Source organism: Pogoniulus pusillus, chromosome 32, assembly GCF_015220805.1.
Source record: "Pogoniulus pusillus isolate bPogPus1 chromosome 32, bPogPus1.pri, whole genome shotgun sequence".
Lineage (NCBI taxonomy): Eukaryota > Metazoa > Chordata > Aves > Piciformes > Lybiidae > Pogoniulus > Pogoniulus pusillus.
The window spans coordinates 5,918,312-5,936,680 of NC_087295.1; the positions used below are offsets into that span (position 1 = coordinate 5,918,312).

The 18,369-nt window shown below is 43.0% G+C and overlaps 1 protein-coding gene across 1 annotated transcript in view; it reads right to left on the reverse strand.

Annotated features, from left to right (window-relative positions):
• Positions 1-4,780: 4,780 nt before the first annotated feature.
• Positions 4,781-18,369, reverse strand: part of ITGA9 (integrin subunit alpha 9) — a 244,780-nt gene continuing 231,191 nt past the window's right edge. The window contains exon 28 of the mRNA XM_064169690.1: positions 4,781-5,581. Coding sequence (XP_064025760.1) covers positions 5,483-5,581 — 99 coding nt within the window. The 3' untranslated portion in view covers positions 4,781-5,482. The remainder of the gene's footprint in view (positions 5,582-18,369) is intronic.

An 18,369-nucleotide genomic window follows, 5' to 3' on the forward strand; every position in this document is an offset into this window, starting at 1 on the left:
CCCTTCCAACCCCTAACATTCTGTGATTCTTCAAATAAGCCACTGAAATGCACACACCTATGGGCTGCAAGGCAGAGGCAAACCAAAACGTTTTGTGCCATGAAGAAAAGGAATGAAGTATAAGCTGTCCAATGCAGAGCCTAACAGAGAGAGTGACATAAAAGTCCTCCATATGAAAAAGAGTAAAGACTATCCAGGACATCCTTCATATGCTCCTTAAAAATCCCAAGTGAGCAAGCTCAAATTGAATGCTCTCTTACAACAGAAACCTGAGAGATCTGAAATGTAAGGAAATTGTAGACTTTGCTGATTTGGTGTGGATTTTGTTGCTTGGTAATGGCCATTGCCCAGCATCCCCCCAGGTGAGGTGATAAAGGAAAGGGCCCACAGAAACTTGCAGCAGTTTTGTGGGAGCTTTTTGCTCATTTTGAGTCTAGGAGTGCTGAAGAGCAACAGAGGAGTCAGCGTGATTTGGGACAACACAGACAAGACTCTGAAACAGGTTACCTGGGGAGGTCATGAATGTCCCCTCCCTGGAGGTTTTCAGGGCCAGGTTGAATGAGGCCTTTGAGGGACCTGGTCTCATAAAGTGGAATGTGTCCCTGCTCATGGCAGGGAGGTAGGAACTAACTGATCTTTAATGTCATTTCTAATCTAAATCATTCTATGAATCTGTTCACAAAAAACAATGGCCAAATAGCAGAGCATACCAGTGACAGCTTCACAAGATACCAGGCCTGCTCTTGCTTGTGGTGAACTGATGGAAGCCCACTTCCAAGAGCAGACCCTTGATTATCAAATGAAATAGTCACAAAATGTGCTGTGAAGAGTGGCACATACCTTCAGCTCCTGGGATGTGAAGTTCAGCTCTGTGCTGTGGTGGCCTGCTCTGAAATGCCTGCTCTGAAATGCCTGCTGAAATGAGATTGCAACAGCACAGGCTCTGCATCAAGTCAATTTCTCAATAATTTCCACCCCCACCCCCACTCCTCCACCTTCTCAATCATATTTTTTCTAATATTGGTTTCTTCCTACCCTAAAAGCAACTTCAAGTGTGGTACACATCAGCATGCACTCCACACACTGCAAGCTTCAGGGCTTAAAAGAAAGTTCTCAGGTGCCAGATGATGCATTTGAAAATCATAGATTCATAGAATCAACCAGGTTGGAAGAGACTTCCAAAATCATCCAATCCAACCTATCACCCAGTCCTGTCCAGTCAACTAGACCATGGCACTAAGTGCCTCAGCCAGGCTTTTCTTGAACACTTCCAGGGTTGGCAACTCCACCACCTCCCTGGGCAGCCCATTCCAAAGGCAAATCACTCTCTCTGTGAAGAACTTCCTCCTAACATCCTGCCTGTACCTCCCCTGGCACAGCTTGAGACTGTGTCCCCTTATTCTGTTGATGATTGCCTGGCAGATGCAACAAAAAATGTTATCGTCCTGCTAATAGGTTTCCACACCTACAGTTTAGAGCCAGTGCAAAACAAGCACACTGGAAAAAAAAACAAATAATAAAGACAATCAATGCTAATTCAGTAAATCTTTCAATGAAGCTGCCCAAGACCTCGTCCCGAAATGGAACAAGAGAGAGCTGGTGCAATGGCTACCCACAGCTGTGCTGCACAAGCAATACAGCATAAAGGAGCTAACAAGCAGCTGACAAATGAGACCTTCCAGAGCCCTAGAAGCAGTTTCCAAAGTAACCATGTCTCTAGATTGGGATACAATTACATCTATTATGATTGCTTAGTTAAAAAGACCCAAACCTAAACCAAACACCAGATCCACTGCACAGCTATTTCCTATACATTCCCAAAGTAAATTACATTTAGGGAAGATTTTGGGGTTAGAAACAGATTGCAACCAACTGGTATTAGTAAGGGTTGGGGTTTTTTGTTTGGCTTGTTTGAAGGCTTTTTAAGGAGTGGAAAGGTACATCCCTGGAGGTGTTCAAAAAAAGCCTGGCTGAGGCACTTAGTGCCATGGTCTAGTTGATTGGACAGGGCTGGGTGATAGTTTGGACTGGATGATCTTGGAGGTCTCTAACAAAAAATTGTCCAACACAATGCAAAAATATTAAATGGATGTTTTACCTTTCCATCATTTTTTTTTTATGTGCTTTAGGAAGATGCTTCCAAAAAATAACTAATTATGACTTTTAAAATATTGTAATGAAGCATTTTTGGCAGATCTGAAAGCAATTTTGTGTTTAAAAAAAAAAAAGAAGGGAATTACTCAATTTCAACTTTTCCAAGGGAATTTCCATCCTCCTTTTTGAAGGGAAATCTTCAGATTCAGCCAAATTTGGTTTTAGAGAAGGAAGATACTGAAAATTCTTACAGCTAAATCAATGGAATTATTTTTTTCCAGCAAGTATTTTAAGCAATCTGTTATTTATAGCTGTGAATCTGGTATAGGTGATCCTGCTCTGGCAGGGGGGGTTGGACCGGATCAACATGGAGAAGAGGAGGCTCCCAGGTGACCTTATTGTGACATTTCAGTATCTGAAGGGGGCCTACAAATAAACTGTGGAAGGACTTTAGGACTTTTCAGGATATCAGGGTGTGACAGGACTAGAGGCAATGGAGCAAAGCTGGAGATGGGTAAGTTCAGGCTGAACGTGAGGAGGAAGTTGTTGAGCATGAGAGTGGTGAGAGCCTGGAATGGGTTGTCCAGGGAGGCGGTTGAGGCCCCATCCCTGGAGGTGTTTAAGAGCAGGATGAATGGGGCTCTGGCCAGGCTGATCTAGGGTAGGGTGTCCCTGCCCATGGCAGGGGAGTTGGAACTAGATGATCCTTGTGGTCCCTTCCAACCCTTACTGTTTCTATGATCTTTCTAGCTCCCTTCCAGCCCCTGACATTCTGTGATTCTGTGAATCAGCCTCAGGCTCTTGTATCTGCCAATCAGGTATTTTTCAGCCACAGACAGATGAAGTTCAAACACTATCAAACTAACTGACATTATTAGTTTGATGATAATCAAACTAATTATAGTGAATGTTACACTATGAGGCATTGAACACCCTCTGGTTCCACGGTGCAGTCAAAGCCATCAGCCTTTTGGTTTTGCAGTCTGAAATAAAACTCACAGTTCACTACAGAATCACAAAACTTTAGAGGTTGGAAGCCCCTCCTGAGGTCACTGAGTCCAATCTCCCTGCCAAGAAAGATCCCATAGGATAGTTCACACAGGAATGCATCTCCAGAGGAAGTGACTCCACAACCTGGGCAGCCTGTTCCAGTGCTCTGTTACCCTCACTGTAAAGAAGTTTCCCCTCACGTTGAAGTGAAAGCTTCTATGTTCCAGTTTGTAGCTGTTGCTCCTTGTCTCATTGCTGCTGACCACCAAAAAGAGATTGGGCCCCATTCACTTGACATCCATCCCTCAGATATTTATCAGATCCCCTCTCAGCCTTCTCTTCTCCAAACTAAACAGCCCCAGGTTTCTCAGTCTCTCTACCTGTGGTTACCTCCGGATTTTGCCTCAGCAGTTTGGTTTGTTTCAGATTCTGGCTTAAGTGATCGCCTGTTACAGGAAATCTGGCAGCTCACCAAGGACTGTCTCAAGAAAGAGAGCTCAACAGGCTAATAGCTTTTCTTGTCAAAGGTGGAGTCAATACACTTCATTCACTTAAAATCCATCTTCTGCCTAATGGATGCAGAGAGTTAAGTTAATAAATATTGATCAGTACTGTAGGAATAGCAGGCAGTTGATGTCAGCGTAGGGGAAGAAAAGCAAACAGGAGTATGAACCTGGTTGATCTTTTAAAATGTTGAGCTATGATCAATTTGGCAAGGAAGAGGAAGAATAAGATCTGCTCTCATGATTTCTTTCATGTTCGCTGCATTCAAGTTTCCACATTTTAAGCAGTTCTCTTACCATTCCCTTATGGAAAAAGACATCCTGAAACAGTTCATTCCTGTTTCCCCTTCGCCTCCTACCACAGAGCTTGACCCTTTTTTCCCTTACATAGATTTTCTACCAACATGACATTTACTTCTTATTTACACAAGGTGCAAAGTACAAGTAGAGTCAAAACCCAAGCATCACAGAGTTCCACCATTTCTATTCAGAAGTCCAAGAGCTTTTTAAAGGAACAATGGTTGAATTAATGACAACTGAGGTTCTAATCCCATAAATGATTTGCTAAGGAATTACCTCTGAACAAAGTGGCAATCTGAGATACTGTAATATCTGCACCTTGACTGAGCTTCCTTCTTAATGCTTGAGGAAGGCTGGCATTCAGTACTTGGAACACTCAGACAGAGAATTTCAAGATTCAGAGACCTGGGCATTTTAACCCTTGCATCTACTTACCTGTCTTAAAATTGTCATACAAACAAACAAACTCATGTTTGAAACTCACAAGGCAGGTGTAATGCTCGTAGCTGGCAGCAATTTATCTCTTGCTTTGATAGCAACAGCTCACAATCATTAACAGTAGTCTAAAACCTGTCCTTCTTAACATTCACATGGCTCTAGTTCTTTATGTATATATATATATTTATATTTTTTTTTTCATTCCAACAGATTTGTCAATGCCATAGTGGTTGGCCCAATTATATCCTTCTGGTATACCAATTGCACAGTCCTAGGCTGTGATCAAAGCACTACAGATTGGACAAGAAAGCTTCCCAAAGAAAAAAAAACATTCTGTGATGCTCTCTTCTGTGAGACAAAGCAAACTCCAAATCATGCTACATGTCTTGGAGGAAGAGTTTGCATCTTCTTCCACTCAGGCCAGTAAAGGACAGACTCAGACACAGAACATCACATCTGTGTACTGTTCTTTGATGCTCCTTAGTTTTTTTAATGTTCTTTAGGTTCTTTAGTTTACAAATCAAACACCAAATTTCAACTCAAAGAAAGAGAGGGTGAAAAGACTTTGGCTTACTGCCATTAAATGGTCTATACACAACATTACCAAGCCTTGTGAATGAAGCGTGTGAGGATTTCAGCTACTTTTCTCTGCGAACCTCTCTTCTCTCTCTCGCATTGAAAAGCACAAGGGGGGTTTATATACACATATATGTATTTCCAAGGACTTAGCCAGATATCAGTGCTTGAGTGAACTATATAGCCATTCAATAGACACTATAAAACATTGATACAAATATAAAGACATAATCAATATAAAAAGCTTATATTTATAAAAAATACTTTTAGGTAAGAGTCTTCCCCTGAGGGTATACCACATAGTTGGATTTATAAATATTGCTCTGCACTGCAGCTTGGTTACCAACATTCAAAGTTCAGCTCTTAAATGAAGTGTAAATCGCTCCAGTCACCTGGCATGGCCGCAGTGATTGCCTCAGGATATGTTCCCTAGCGTGTTGGAGTGATACAGACACAGCATCAAGGGGGTCTCCGAAAAATCTGGAGAAGATTCCTTCTTCCACATATGGAAGATACGAGAGCAGGACCTACAGGCTAGCAAGCGGGTGCCATATGACTGGGCTGTAGTTTTCGTAGGCAGTTCACTGACTTTTCTGCACCCAGTCCCAACTGTCTTCGTTCTCCTTTCTGCTCTTTTCAGCCTCAATTATTTCTTTGTACCTCCGGCGGAAGAAGCCCATCTGTAAATCAAGAGGAGATGACAGTGGTCAGTGACACTGTTGTGAAGCCGAAAATCACTTTGTCAGAAAACAGCGTGCAGAGGAAAAACTACACAGGTGTTCAGCTCTGGTTTTCCCTAGTGCCAATCTGGAATCACAGAATGACAGAACTGTAGAGGTTGGAAGGGACCTCCAGATATCATCAAGTCCAACCCCCCTGCCATGGCAGGATTCCCTAGGGTAGTCTGCACAGTAACACATGCAGGTGGGGTTTGAAAGTCACCAGAGGAGACAACTCCACAACCCCTATGGGCAGCCTGTTCCAGTGCTTTGTCAGCCTCACTGTAGAAATTTCTCCTCATGTTAAGGTGAAACCTTCTATGTTCCAATTTGTGGCCATTGCTCCTTGTCTTATCACTGCTGAGCAGCAAATCAGAGCTCTTTGTTTACATCAATATAACTGAAGTCCAGCCAGGCCCCATATCTTCATGAGATATTCTGCTCCTGATAGAGAAAACTACTCTGAGGGTAGAGTTCTCCTGCATGAAATACCTTTTGAAAAAGGCACCTGGAGTATTTATGACAAAGACAGAGCAGAAGCAGCAGATACAGGTTTATTGGTTTCAAAGAGCAGGGTAGAATTTGGATCTGAAGCTAAGCACGGGCCAGCACTTGGGTCCTGAGGAAATCCTGCCAGAGTTTCATGAACTGTGGTCTAAGTGTCCACAGGTGCACAAAACCAACTGAGATCAGAGGAGTACTCTCTGCCCACCTCCCAGCATCCAAATCCCAACTACCAGGCTGTTTCACAGGAAGCCCTTCTCCTGAAGAGCCAGCAAGGTATATTGTCTATCAGGGGTGCTCCACCACCATTCTGACGAGCTCTGCTGCCATTTTGGCACACTTGTCTCCAGAACTGCTGTGCAGCCTCAAGTAGCACCTCTTCCTGACAGTAATCACTGAAGACCTGAAATTAGATCTGTTTGAGGACCATTTATATGGTATCTAGAGACTCTTCTGTTTGCTAAACCTTGCCCCATTGCTCTTAGTCCTGTAATCTGTAGTTCAGGAGGCAAAATACAAGCCTGGCCCTGCAAAATGCAGAGCGTCAACACAACTCCTTTGCAAGCTTTCAAGATGCTGCAGGGCTGATAATCACTTTTGCATATCTTCTTTTTTTCCTAACCCCTTGGACTTAGTTTAAAAAATCCAAGCAGCTTTCATTGCAGTTTGTGTAAAAACCTCTCATATCTCTGGGCTTTTTAAGTCTTACAAACTAACAACAATTGTTTTAATAACAGACTTTGCTAAGCATTCAAGAATAACTCCTCCAACTTAGCAGTGCACTATGGAGACCATCAAATCAATATTTTGTTCATCATAATTAAACATTTATGTAACTCTTACCGCTCTAAATTTGTTTTCTTACTCCTGCTGGGTGAAGCACGATGCTTTAGTCTTCCTTCATCAACCAGTTATGGCCGTCCTTTACTCCCAAGTCGACCATAAGTAGGCACATTTTGTGCTGTTTTGTCACAGCTAAGTTTCTGTGAAGTTGGGCTTTTTTGTTTCAGTCCTTCAGCAATTCCCATCTCGTTCAAGTACATTTTACCTCAGAGGGGTCTGAAAGGCAGCTTGTTCTGCAGTCAAGCTTCCTAAAGCCTAGGCTGGGGGTTAGACTAGATGACCTTTAGAGCTCCCTTCCAACTCAGGCCATTCTATGACTCCTTGCTGGGGTTCCCAACTACACCTCAAATTGATTCAAAATGAGACCAGACACGGAAGCTACAGTATAATCTATTAAACCTCTTTTTTTTGGTAACTGTAGACCCCAGCCCTGGGGCATGCTGTTAGTCTGGAGATAGCTGTACCCTGATGAACACATAGGTGTATGGTACAAGCTCACCTCTTTATAAACACACAATAGGTAAACACACACATAAATGCCTAGGACCTTACTGTCACAGAGGAGCCATGACCTTTTGGAGGCCCCCACAAGTTACTGGAATGAGACCTTAAAAAGCCCTTTGATCATAGTGCAAAGCCTACAGGCATAGCCTCTGTCCCATCTGTCAGAAATAAAACTTTATCTGCTGAAAAGGCATGGATAGTGGTGGCTCTGCTCTGAAAAACCACCTCACAAAAGGGGCACTGCTGAATTTTGGAGGGCTGTGTCTCCCTCACCTCCTAACGTCTCTCACAACAGTGTTCAAAAGGGTTCAGGAAAAAAGAATTGAGGAAGAGCTTCTCTAGTTGCCTGTTCTTCAAATTTGCTGCAGCAGGTTCTTCAGCAGAAAAAGACCACTACTAGGAACTTCTGTACTGGCACCTCCAAGCTACAGCAGTGCAAATGATGCATTTTGAGAAGACATCCTCCAGACAGCACCATCATAAAATCCCAGTGGAATTTTACCATTGATGCCACATATTTTGGAACAGAAAAGACTGCAGAAGTTTCTCTAGATTTTCATGACCTAAAGGGGAAGTGAATTAGTTTATAGATGATGAGAACAAACAACTAAACAGCATAAGAAGCTACTCCTCTGATGTTCTGCCCCACTAGGATTAATCATAGGTACTTATTTTAGTCAGAGATCTGCAGATACTCCTTACATATGCTCAGGGAGCAGATGTGTTGAACAAGTGGGTGCCATTTTTTTGTGTGTTATCATTTCTTATAACAAACCTAAATGCTCTGCACATTAGAAAAGAAAATTGCCAGAGGACTTTGCTTCCTAAGATTAACAAGACAAGCTCGAGTTTTAGCTTTTAAAAACAACTTTTGAACCCTTAAGGTTTCCATCCTTCATGCAGCCACATCCTTGGTACAATAAAAGCCTGTCTTGAAGTTATAGTCAGAATGGTACAAAGGCTTTTTAATTTCCTCGAGGGCCAAACAAACAAAAGCAAACTCCTTCCTGCTGTTATTTTAATAAAAAATGTCCATTTGTGAACATCTGCTTCAGGAATTAGTTTTTCTTTTTAAGTTGGTTATGATAGTTGTGGCCTTTTATTGTTTTCTTACTGGATGCAGAAGGCTTCTGCTTATCTCCAGGAGGGCAAAAAATAAAACAAAACAAAAAAAAAGTCAGCTGAAGACCACAATAAATATTAATGAAGCATAAAATTCTATGTCTAGAGGTGATTCCACTACAGATCTAGGTATGTTTTCTTGGTGCAAATGATGTGGGGAAGCTCAAATTCTGTAGAGGACTTTGATTAAGTGCAAGAAAAAAACAATAGATAAATTTGCCCTTTAAATGTTGGGGTTTTTTAAAAGGCTTTAAAAAGTAGCCAGCAGGGATTAGATATTGTGCTAGTTTGAGCCTAGCTGGGATATTTTGGTGAGAAGAATTAGATGATAGGCTGTGAAAAGGAAACAATGGTGATGTCTGCTGCACTCATAGGCTTGCTGAGATGTATAAAAACAAGAACATAAATATAGATAAGGGAGTTTGCTCTCTGGCTTTTGAGCTGCACTTCTCTCTCTCTAACCTAACTTGCTGTCTGACTAATCTGTCTGCTTCCTAACCCCCCCTGGCTGACCCTCTAAACTCCCCCTGAATGTAAAACAAAGTCTGGGGTAAGATAGAGGGGTGGGGAAAAGGTGGAAGGGTGTTTGGGAGCCACACCTGGGGACTCTGGTTTCTGGGAGGGCTGTCCTGTTTCTGTGTTACTTTTTAACTTACATATTTCTGTCTATAGCTGTCTAGGTGGTAAATACCTGCTTGTCTATTGTGCTAAGCTGTGAATATAAAGCTTCAGTCAATTTCCAGCTTGGCTGAATCTAGTCTGGGTGATTTTGTTATGTGTGTGTGTGTGAGGGTGGATAACACCCAAACCATCACAGATATATTTCTCACCCCTGAAAGGTGAGGATGTGCTTTGCTAGGAGATACTGTTCCTTACTACTAGCACCACATATTTCTACTTCATGTGACAGAGTCCCTATCAACACCAGAAAGGCGTTTTGGGGCAATGGCTGTGACAAGATCACAACCTAGTTGCCATCTCACAGGAGACCACACAACCCCCATATCCGCTTCCTTACAACAAGATGATTACATTAAAAATGACAGCAATATTAACCCATATGGTGAGGGCTGATAAGTGCCTGTGGCAAGCTGGAGAGAACAAGTTAATTTACCATACAGTGAGGAGATACAGGGGTAACAAGCAGGAGGACACCTGGACCAAAGCAGAATTCATGCAATGTGGGGCTGAGTATACATTCTGGCTCTTTAGTCGCTGGGGCAGAAACGACACCAGAAGATCTCTTTTCTGTGGCTACTGCAGAGCTCTTAAGGGAACTCCAAACACCAAGTGGGGACAGCACTGCTGGAGGTCAGTCCTGGATTTCAAGCAGGAAGAGGCGGACAAGTCCTTAGCTTTAACAGGAGTATTGCTGTGATCTCATTTACGGCATGAGTGTTTGCAGTGTGTCAATGGCTTCCAACTCAGGTTTCATGGGCAATGAGCCTCTAATAATGTTTAATTCTCCCATACTTTGCTTTCCATATATACAGACACACACTCTGTGTGTGTGTGTACATATGGGTGTAGGTATATGACAAAGGAACACCCAAATCCAGAGCTGTGACCATATTGTGCAATCTGTGAGTTTACGCCACCACCGATGACAGTATTTTGGTCAGTAAACCTCTGCCTGTGGAGGGCACTCAGAGGATATGCAAGAGGAGAGCATATTTACAGGAGGTAAGGTACCATGGGAAGCTGAAGGTTTACAATGCAAGAAGAGGAATCAGCCACCAAAGACTGCCAGAAATGGAAAAAGTCAACTCCAGTCAGCACTTGAGAGCTGGGTGAAAATTGTCTGGGAGGTGATCTTGAGATATGGACCTTTTGGGTCAGTGTGGCTGACAGAAAGCTCTCCAGAGTGGGATGTTGCTCAGCATGCACCACGCTTCAATTTTAACACTAATGGACCTCATCAGAGGGCAACAGCTACAACAAGGGCACTGTGTTCTACTTCATTTCTTCTGTATGCAAACAGAGAGGTGAAAGAGGGGCACTGAGACTTTGGGAATAGAGGGATAGTGCTGACATCTTGGGGCTAGCAGTGTCAATCACAATGGATTCATGTCCCACACCAGGGAAAGGAGAAAACATCCAAACTGTGAATCCACAAGCTGTCAGATTTCACATCTGCCATGACAATCTGCAAAAAAGGTCTGCTTGCTTTTAAACAATTCCTAACAAATTCAGGCAGAACCAAACAAAACAGAAAGAAAAACCTGGCCTGCTCTGTGCCTGCAGTGACAAAAACTAACCAGTCCATGCTGGAGGTGGATCAAGTAAGTACTAGAGCCACTATAAATCAGTGGCTTTCACTTAAAACCTGAAACCATCTGTAGGTTTTACACACAACCATTTAATTTAGTTATTCCAGCCCATGCACTCTTTTCTTGCATAACCTTACTGCCATCTACAGTAAATGCTGAGCAAAAAGCACGTTCCTGGCAAAACTGAACAAAAAAGCAGCAGAAAACCTGATGTTTCTTGTAGGCTGGGGAATTGCACCTGTTATTGGAAGTTATTTCTTGCTGTATGACTGCACTGTCAAGTCCTTTATTCGATCTTGAGTATTTAAAGTCTCTTTCACTAGCACACACAACTGCTTTTAGCTGTCATGATAGGTTTAAAGCCCTTAAAATTGACAGAGCAGTGACATCAACAACACTGATGTAACAATGCATCCATCACACAAACTGAACACTTCAGTCAAAGAGATTTCACAGTATTGAGTCAACATCACAATAAATTGTCTTTTTTCCCCCTGCTACTACATTCTGCACATCCAGAGGCTGATCACAGAATCGTAGAATCACAGAATCAACCAGGTTGGAAGAGATCTCGAAGATCATCCAGTCCAACCTAGCACCCAGCTCTGTCCAATCAACTAGACCGTGGCACTAAGTGCCTCATCCAGGCTTTTCTTGAACACCTCCAGGGATGGTGCCTCCACCACCACCCTGGGCAGCCCATTCCAATGCCAACCACTCTCTCTGCCAACAACTTCCTCCTAACACCCAGCCTAGACCTCCGCCAGCACAACTTGAGACTGTGTCCCCTTGTTCTGCTGTTGGTTACCTGGCAGAAGAGACCAACCCCACCTGTCTACAGCCTCCCTTCAGGTAGTTGTAGAGAGCAATGAGGTCCCCCCTGAGCCTCCTCTTCTCCAGGCTAAACAACTGAGTCACTGAACTTCATATTCTTCTAAATTCCCAAAGAATATTTATGTAGCCAGCATTTCCTGAAGTACCATCCTGTGGCTATCTCTCTAGGGTGCCAATTAGAAGGATTATGTTTGAAGAAGGACAGTATTGCAAAATAAAATCTAATCTGCAGTTGGAAAAAAACCCAAAGCAGACCAGAGGGCAAACAGTATCACTGCTGGGTAACTGCTTACTGCATTCTTATCATGCTCAGCAAGGCTCTTTCTCACATAGAAAGGCAAATAGTTGGAAATGTGGATTGTAGAAGAATAGTTTTGGGTTTGTTTTTTTTTTTCAAGTCTTTTTCCCAACAACCTCATCCATGAAGAAGGGAAAAAAAATAAGAGCATTTACATGTTGCTTAAAAAAAAACCCATTTCTCTCCTAATTGACTGTATTGTTTTGAGACTAAAACTGTCCAGGAATAGAGACTGTTTGTTAACAACAATATTCAAACAGAGTCCAAAACTTTTGCAGTGCCTTTTTGCTACATCCTGTAAACCTTTCTCATCGAGTTTCTCTGTTATGTACTGAGGTACTAAATGCAACCCCCTGAAAGCATTGATTTTTCTCAGTCTGGCTCTGAGGATGTCTTCTGATGAAGGTTGCAGACCACAGCACAAACCAAAAGTAAAAAAGAAATCTCAAGTACCCACATAGGTGCAACTAAGAAATAAAACAGACTTTAAGAACCACTGAAGAAATCTCCCATCAAATAAGCTTTGATAAGATGCTTTTGATTCAGTGCCTCAATCACAATCTGGTTTTCTTCTATTAGACAGTTGAGTCACCCCCTATAAACCCTATCCAGCCATACCTGATGAACTGCCTGGATTTACATCACCAATCTTTCATTGCCACAACTCTTGAGGCAGAGGTCCTGGGGCAGTAATCTCCTTGTCTTTCACAAACAAATAACTTAAGCTGCTCCTCATCTTTTTTGTGTGTATGCCTCTTAGACACTTCCCCTTTCCCATAAACAGCACTACAGCTAGAAAAATATGCAGCCAGCCATGGTTCAAAGTGAGGCCAGGACTTTCACTCTGAGCAAGATGTTAGCAAAGCAGCAATACCCCAAATCCCTTCAAAGCAGTGCTGCTGAGATTGGAAGAGGGGAGTGTTTCCCCACTCAGAGATCAATCGCTAGTTATTAAGTGCATCTCACTTTACTGCTGCCAAGAAGGCAGGAAAAAACACTTTGCAGTTGAGTTCACATGGCCCTGGATAATTCTGGCAAGGCACCAGCTCCAAAAGGATGCATCACTTCATTCCTCCCAATGAAAGTACCCTTGCCATGGTACAGAGGGGTCATGAACAGATACTGCGTGACAGCTTTTCTATAGAGGGTCTGCAAACTGCTACCACCTGGGTAGGAAAAGGAACATTTGTAAAGCAGCCACGTGTGGTGCCTGTAGTTAAAGGAGGAAGTGTACATGTAGAAGGCAGGGTGATATAGTGGCTAAGGTAAGCTCCTGAGCACTTTAGTGGTCTGGCTTTGATTACTGTCAGTGACTTTTTGAGAGGCAAATCCATTAATCTTCCTGTACTGCAGGTCCCTGCGGGAGAATTTCTCCCACAGAGGGACATGAGCTGTAAACATGAGACCTTGTGATGGGAGATGTCCTTGAGCTTGCTGGCTCAAGGAAGCTAGGCTGTGGACAAGTGAGCAACCCACTCACACCTGCAGAGGGCTGGACCTGTCAGCCCCTTGGGGTGGGAACCACAGGTTGTTTGCCACAGGGTAACCTATCTGCACCCTGCACGTGGCTTGAGGCCAATCTGTACTGTTCACTTGTGCCAGCCCCAGGCTGGCTGGATACACCTCCTCTGAGCACTATATAAGACACTGCACTGCCCTAATAAAGTGTACTGATGCATAGCAAGCTGCTGAGTCAACTCTTCAGTGCCCCAATCTCGCCTCTCGCCAGCCTCCGGACCCCAACAGGTCCCCATTTGCTCAATGAAATAACCATAGAATTCTGTGATGATTATTTCATTGATCACCAATTCTCTGATTCTATGATCCTCAATTCTCTGATGCTATGAAATAATACCTGCACTTCAACTACCACCAGCCCAGGAGTGCCTGGGGTGTGTGTGGGTACACACTTTGCCTGTACACACAACGCTTCAACGTGTGTGAAATCGCTGGGGAAATGAGGCAAGGAGAAATTCAGCAGCCTGCTCAAAGACAAGTTCTCCTCTACAGATACTCTGTCTAGGTACTGTGGAAGACTTTGATACCCAGCACCTGTGTCTGATGTGGAGGTAGTAAAACACACAGATATTGCTATGGCAGAAAAAAATGAGCAATGTACACCAAAGTAACTTTAAAGTTTCTTCCATGTATCCTGGCTACTTGACTTGAGATACTCCAGTGAGGACCTCAGGTGAACATCTGTAGTTCTCCATACATTTTAAAACACATTTTACAAAGATGTTGCTTTGTAATGTTGAAATACTAAGAAATTTTGTGTTTGTTTGTGGTTTTTTTTTTCAACTAAGAGCAGTCAGTGAATTCAAATTCACTCAAGTGGACATTACATTAAGTATTAATTTAACCAAATGCTTTATAGATATATAAGGGTTAGGTGCCAAGAAGGAAAGGACAGCCTCTTCTCATTTAGACTCTGTGATAAGACAAGGGGCAATAGATGTAAACTACAGGATAGGAAGTTCCACCTCAACATGAGGAGGACTTTCTTTACTGTAAGGTTGACAGAACACTGAAACAGGCTCCCCAGGGAGATTTTGGAGCCTCCTTCTCTGGAGACTTCCCAGACCTGTCTGGGTGCATTCTTGAACGACCTGCAATAGATTTTATGGTCTTGCTCTGGCAGGGTTGTTGGACTCAAAGATCTCCAGAGGTCACTTCCAACTCTTAACATTCTGTGATGCTGTGACCACTATCTCTACCTCGAAGGCCAAGTTTTCAAACCATGTCACTAAGGCTAGGTACCTCCAAGTTGATCACAGAATCACAGAAGCATTCTGGTTGGAAAAGACCCCCAGGATCATCAAGTCCAACCATTATCCCTACTCCACAAGGTTCACCCTAAACCATGTCCTCAAGTACCGCATCCCAATGGCTTTTAGACACATCTAGCATTGGTGACTCAACCACCTCCCTGGGTAGCCTATTAAGCCTATAAGACAACTAAGAGGTACATGCATGGAAAAGATGCACCAAGGTCTAGTTGATTGGACAAGGCTGGGTGATAGGTTGGACTGGATGATCTTGGAAGTCTCTTCCAACCTGGTTGATTCTATGATGCATTTAGGTGTGTGAAAGAGATAACTGCAAGCAGAGATGTGATACCAGTACAGGTAATCTAATTCAGTACTTTAATATCACATGCCTCCCTGTTTTCACTGTTACCCCACTCTAAGCAGGAAACCCAGCCAGAAATAATTGATTCCTCTAATCACTTCTTGTGCAACTCAGAATTGCCATGTTCAATGGACCCAGTAATTCTGGTAGTTCTTAGAAGACCCTTACCATGCAGGTTAAGATCTAGTTTGTCTCAAACAAGGTTCATGCACACAGCATTTGATTCCTTTGTGCATACATAATGTATTTTGTTAAGCATTAGTATTTCCAGTACTGTTAAAGAGAGAGGAACTGTTGGAGTGAGTCCAGAGGAGGGCCACGAAGATGCTCAGAGGGCTGAAGCATCTCTGCTATGAGGACAGGCTACAAGAGTTGGGGCTCTTCAGCCTGGAGAAGAGAAGGCTTCAAGGAGAACTTATAGCAGCCTTCCAGAATCAGGAAGGCTGGGGAGGGACTATTTATAAGGCCTTGTTATGACAGGACAAGGGGTAATGGGTTTAAACTTTAAGAGGGGAGGTTTAAAGTAGATGTTAGGAAGAAGTTCTTTAGAGTGAGAGTGGTGAAACGCTGGGACTGTGTGGCTGGACTTCCAAACATCTTTCAGTGCTATCTTCTGCTAACTTGAGTTTAATAGAAGCACAAACTTCTTGCAGGATGGTGACTGCGTACAACAACTTGCATGACAGATGTTACCAGTACACTTGTAAGTGTAACCAAAAAGCAAATTAGCCAACAGGAAAACTTATAAACACTTCCAAATAGTTTAGAGTGGGTTTTTTTTCCCTATTGCAAAATTTTGCTAAGTAGTTTATCTTTTTTTTCAAGTCATAGAACGAACCAGAGCCATCATCTAAAGTTCATTTCCGATCCTCAGCCTCAAAAAGAACACAATGTCTGCTGCAGATATGTCTGGACAAATTACTGACTCCTCAAATCTCAGCAGGGAGTAGGATAATAATTAGATGTATCATTCCTGTAAACCCAATTAATTTAAGCGATATCTCAATCCACATATTCCATTTCCTCTCCAAAGGAAACAAAAAAACCCCAACAAACAAGAACACCACCAAACCAACAATAAACCCCACAAACCTAGTGAAGTATTTCTGGCTCTGTTTGAAAACCAGAGACTAAACATTAGAAACTATTTCTGGAACCAATGGAAAACAGCATTACAATCACATTTTGATATATCTGACCTGCCAAAAAATATTTGAATGGAAGTTGAACTACATCCATAATTATCAGGGTAAGTTACTTCCATGGCTTTAGCTGAAGCAGGAGGAAATGGCTATGGCTGCTGTGACTCATAATACAGCATTTCCCACCGTGACACCTGAGCTAGTTTGAAGGTAGCTAGAATGTTTTGGTGAGAAAGATTAGATCACAGGCTGTGAAAGAAAAACAATGGTGATGTCTACTTCACTCGTAGGCTTGCTGAGATGTATAAGAGCAAGAATCCAAACATAGATAAGGGAGTTGCTCTCTGTCAGGGCTCTGGGCTGCATTTCTCCCTAACCTCACTCTCTGTGTCTCTGATTAGTCCACTTGCTTTCTAACCCCCCTGGGCCAACTCTCCAGTCTTCCTTGGGGCACAAGGCAATGTCTGGGGAAAGGTGGAAGGGTGGTTGGAAGCCCCTCCTGGGGACTCAGGTTTCTGGGAGGGCTGTGCATTACCTTTTACCTTGTCCATTTCTGTCTATAACTGTATATACTGTAAATATCTGCTTGTGTAAATACAAGCTTCATTCAATTTCCAGAGCCAGCTGAGTCTAGTCTGGGTGATTTCCAAAGTGTGTGTGTGGGGAGGCAGGTAACACCCAAACCACTACACCACCATGCCTGAAGAGAGAATTCAGCCTATGCAAGTCATATTTTCTCTGTTAGTGGCACTTGGGGCTGAGGGATGCTAATGACTTCCAACAGATACACGTGCTGTGTTCTGGCAGTGGGGAACCTTGGAAATTCAGCTGCTTATTTGCAATTTTTTCAGTCTGCACACACTGATTTGCTGGTTTGGGCTCCTGAAAATGATGGCTGCCTTTCTTCTTTCAGAAAACCTGTTCTGCACCACAGCCCAACCTCTCTCTTGCCAGTGGTCTGGGTTTTTTTTTTTCACATGGTGCCAGGACAAAAGCAACAATGCCATGTGATGTTCTCCAAGTGTCTTGGCATGCATAGCTCCCATTTGGAGGACACTAAGACCACAGAGAACACTCAACCACAATATTACTGCTGTACATTTTCATAGCTCATTTTATCAGGAAAGATAACAAAGGTATTTCACAAGTACTGGACACACACCACCATGAAATGTTGCCAACCTTGGGCTTGAAAGCGGTGAACAAATATTAGATGGCAGCCAGAAAACTGACTGGGTAAGGCAATGTTTCAGCTACAACTGCAGCATTAACTGTTTACTTGAGTAAGAACAAGAAAACCATAGCATGGTCTAGTCAATGTGGTGGCATTAGGATATAGGCTGGACTCAATCATCTCAGAAGTGTATTCCAGCCTCAATAATTCTGTGATGACCCAACTCAACCTTCTTGTAATATTAAGCCAGAATTGAAAATGCAGAGCAGATCACCCAATGTGTCTACTGTAGAAAACACAACATTTGAGCCACTGATGCAGGAATGCAAACCCTTTGGGGCTTTGGAAACCAAGCACCTACAAACATTTTGTGATGCTCACTTTGGTTCAGGGAAAGGAAACAAAATAAAACACATGTCTGACTGTTCTTTAAGAAAATAAGCAGACTTCAAGTGATCAACCCAACTTCTGTCTGGTAAAAACATATAGGCTGGATGTTAGGAGGAAGTTCTTGCCCAAGAGAGTGATTTGCCATTGGAATGGGCTGCCCAGGGAGGTGGTGGAGTCACTGTGCCTGGAGGTGCTCAAGAAAAGCCTGGATGAGGTACTTAGTGCCATGGTCTAGATGACTGGATAGGGCTGGATGCTAGGTTGGACTGGATGATCTTGGAGGTCTCTTCCAACCTGGTTGATTCTGTGATTCTATTCTATACAGACAAGCAATCACTTTCAGTTCCATTCTCTCCTCAGGTTCATATTTGTTACACATAATGAAGATCTATCCATGTTTGGGAGATAGTAAAAGGAGGCTCAGGGGGGTGGACTTTATCACTACCTGAAAGGAGGTGGGGATCAGTCTCTTCTCCCAGGCAACCAGTGACAGAATGAGAGGACACAGTCTCAAGCTATGCCAGGGGGGTTTAGAC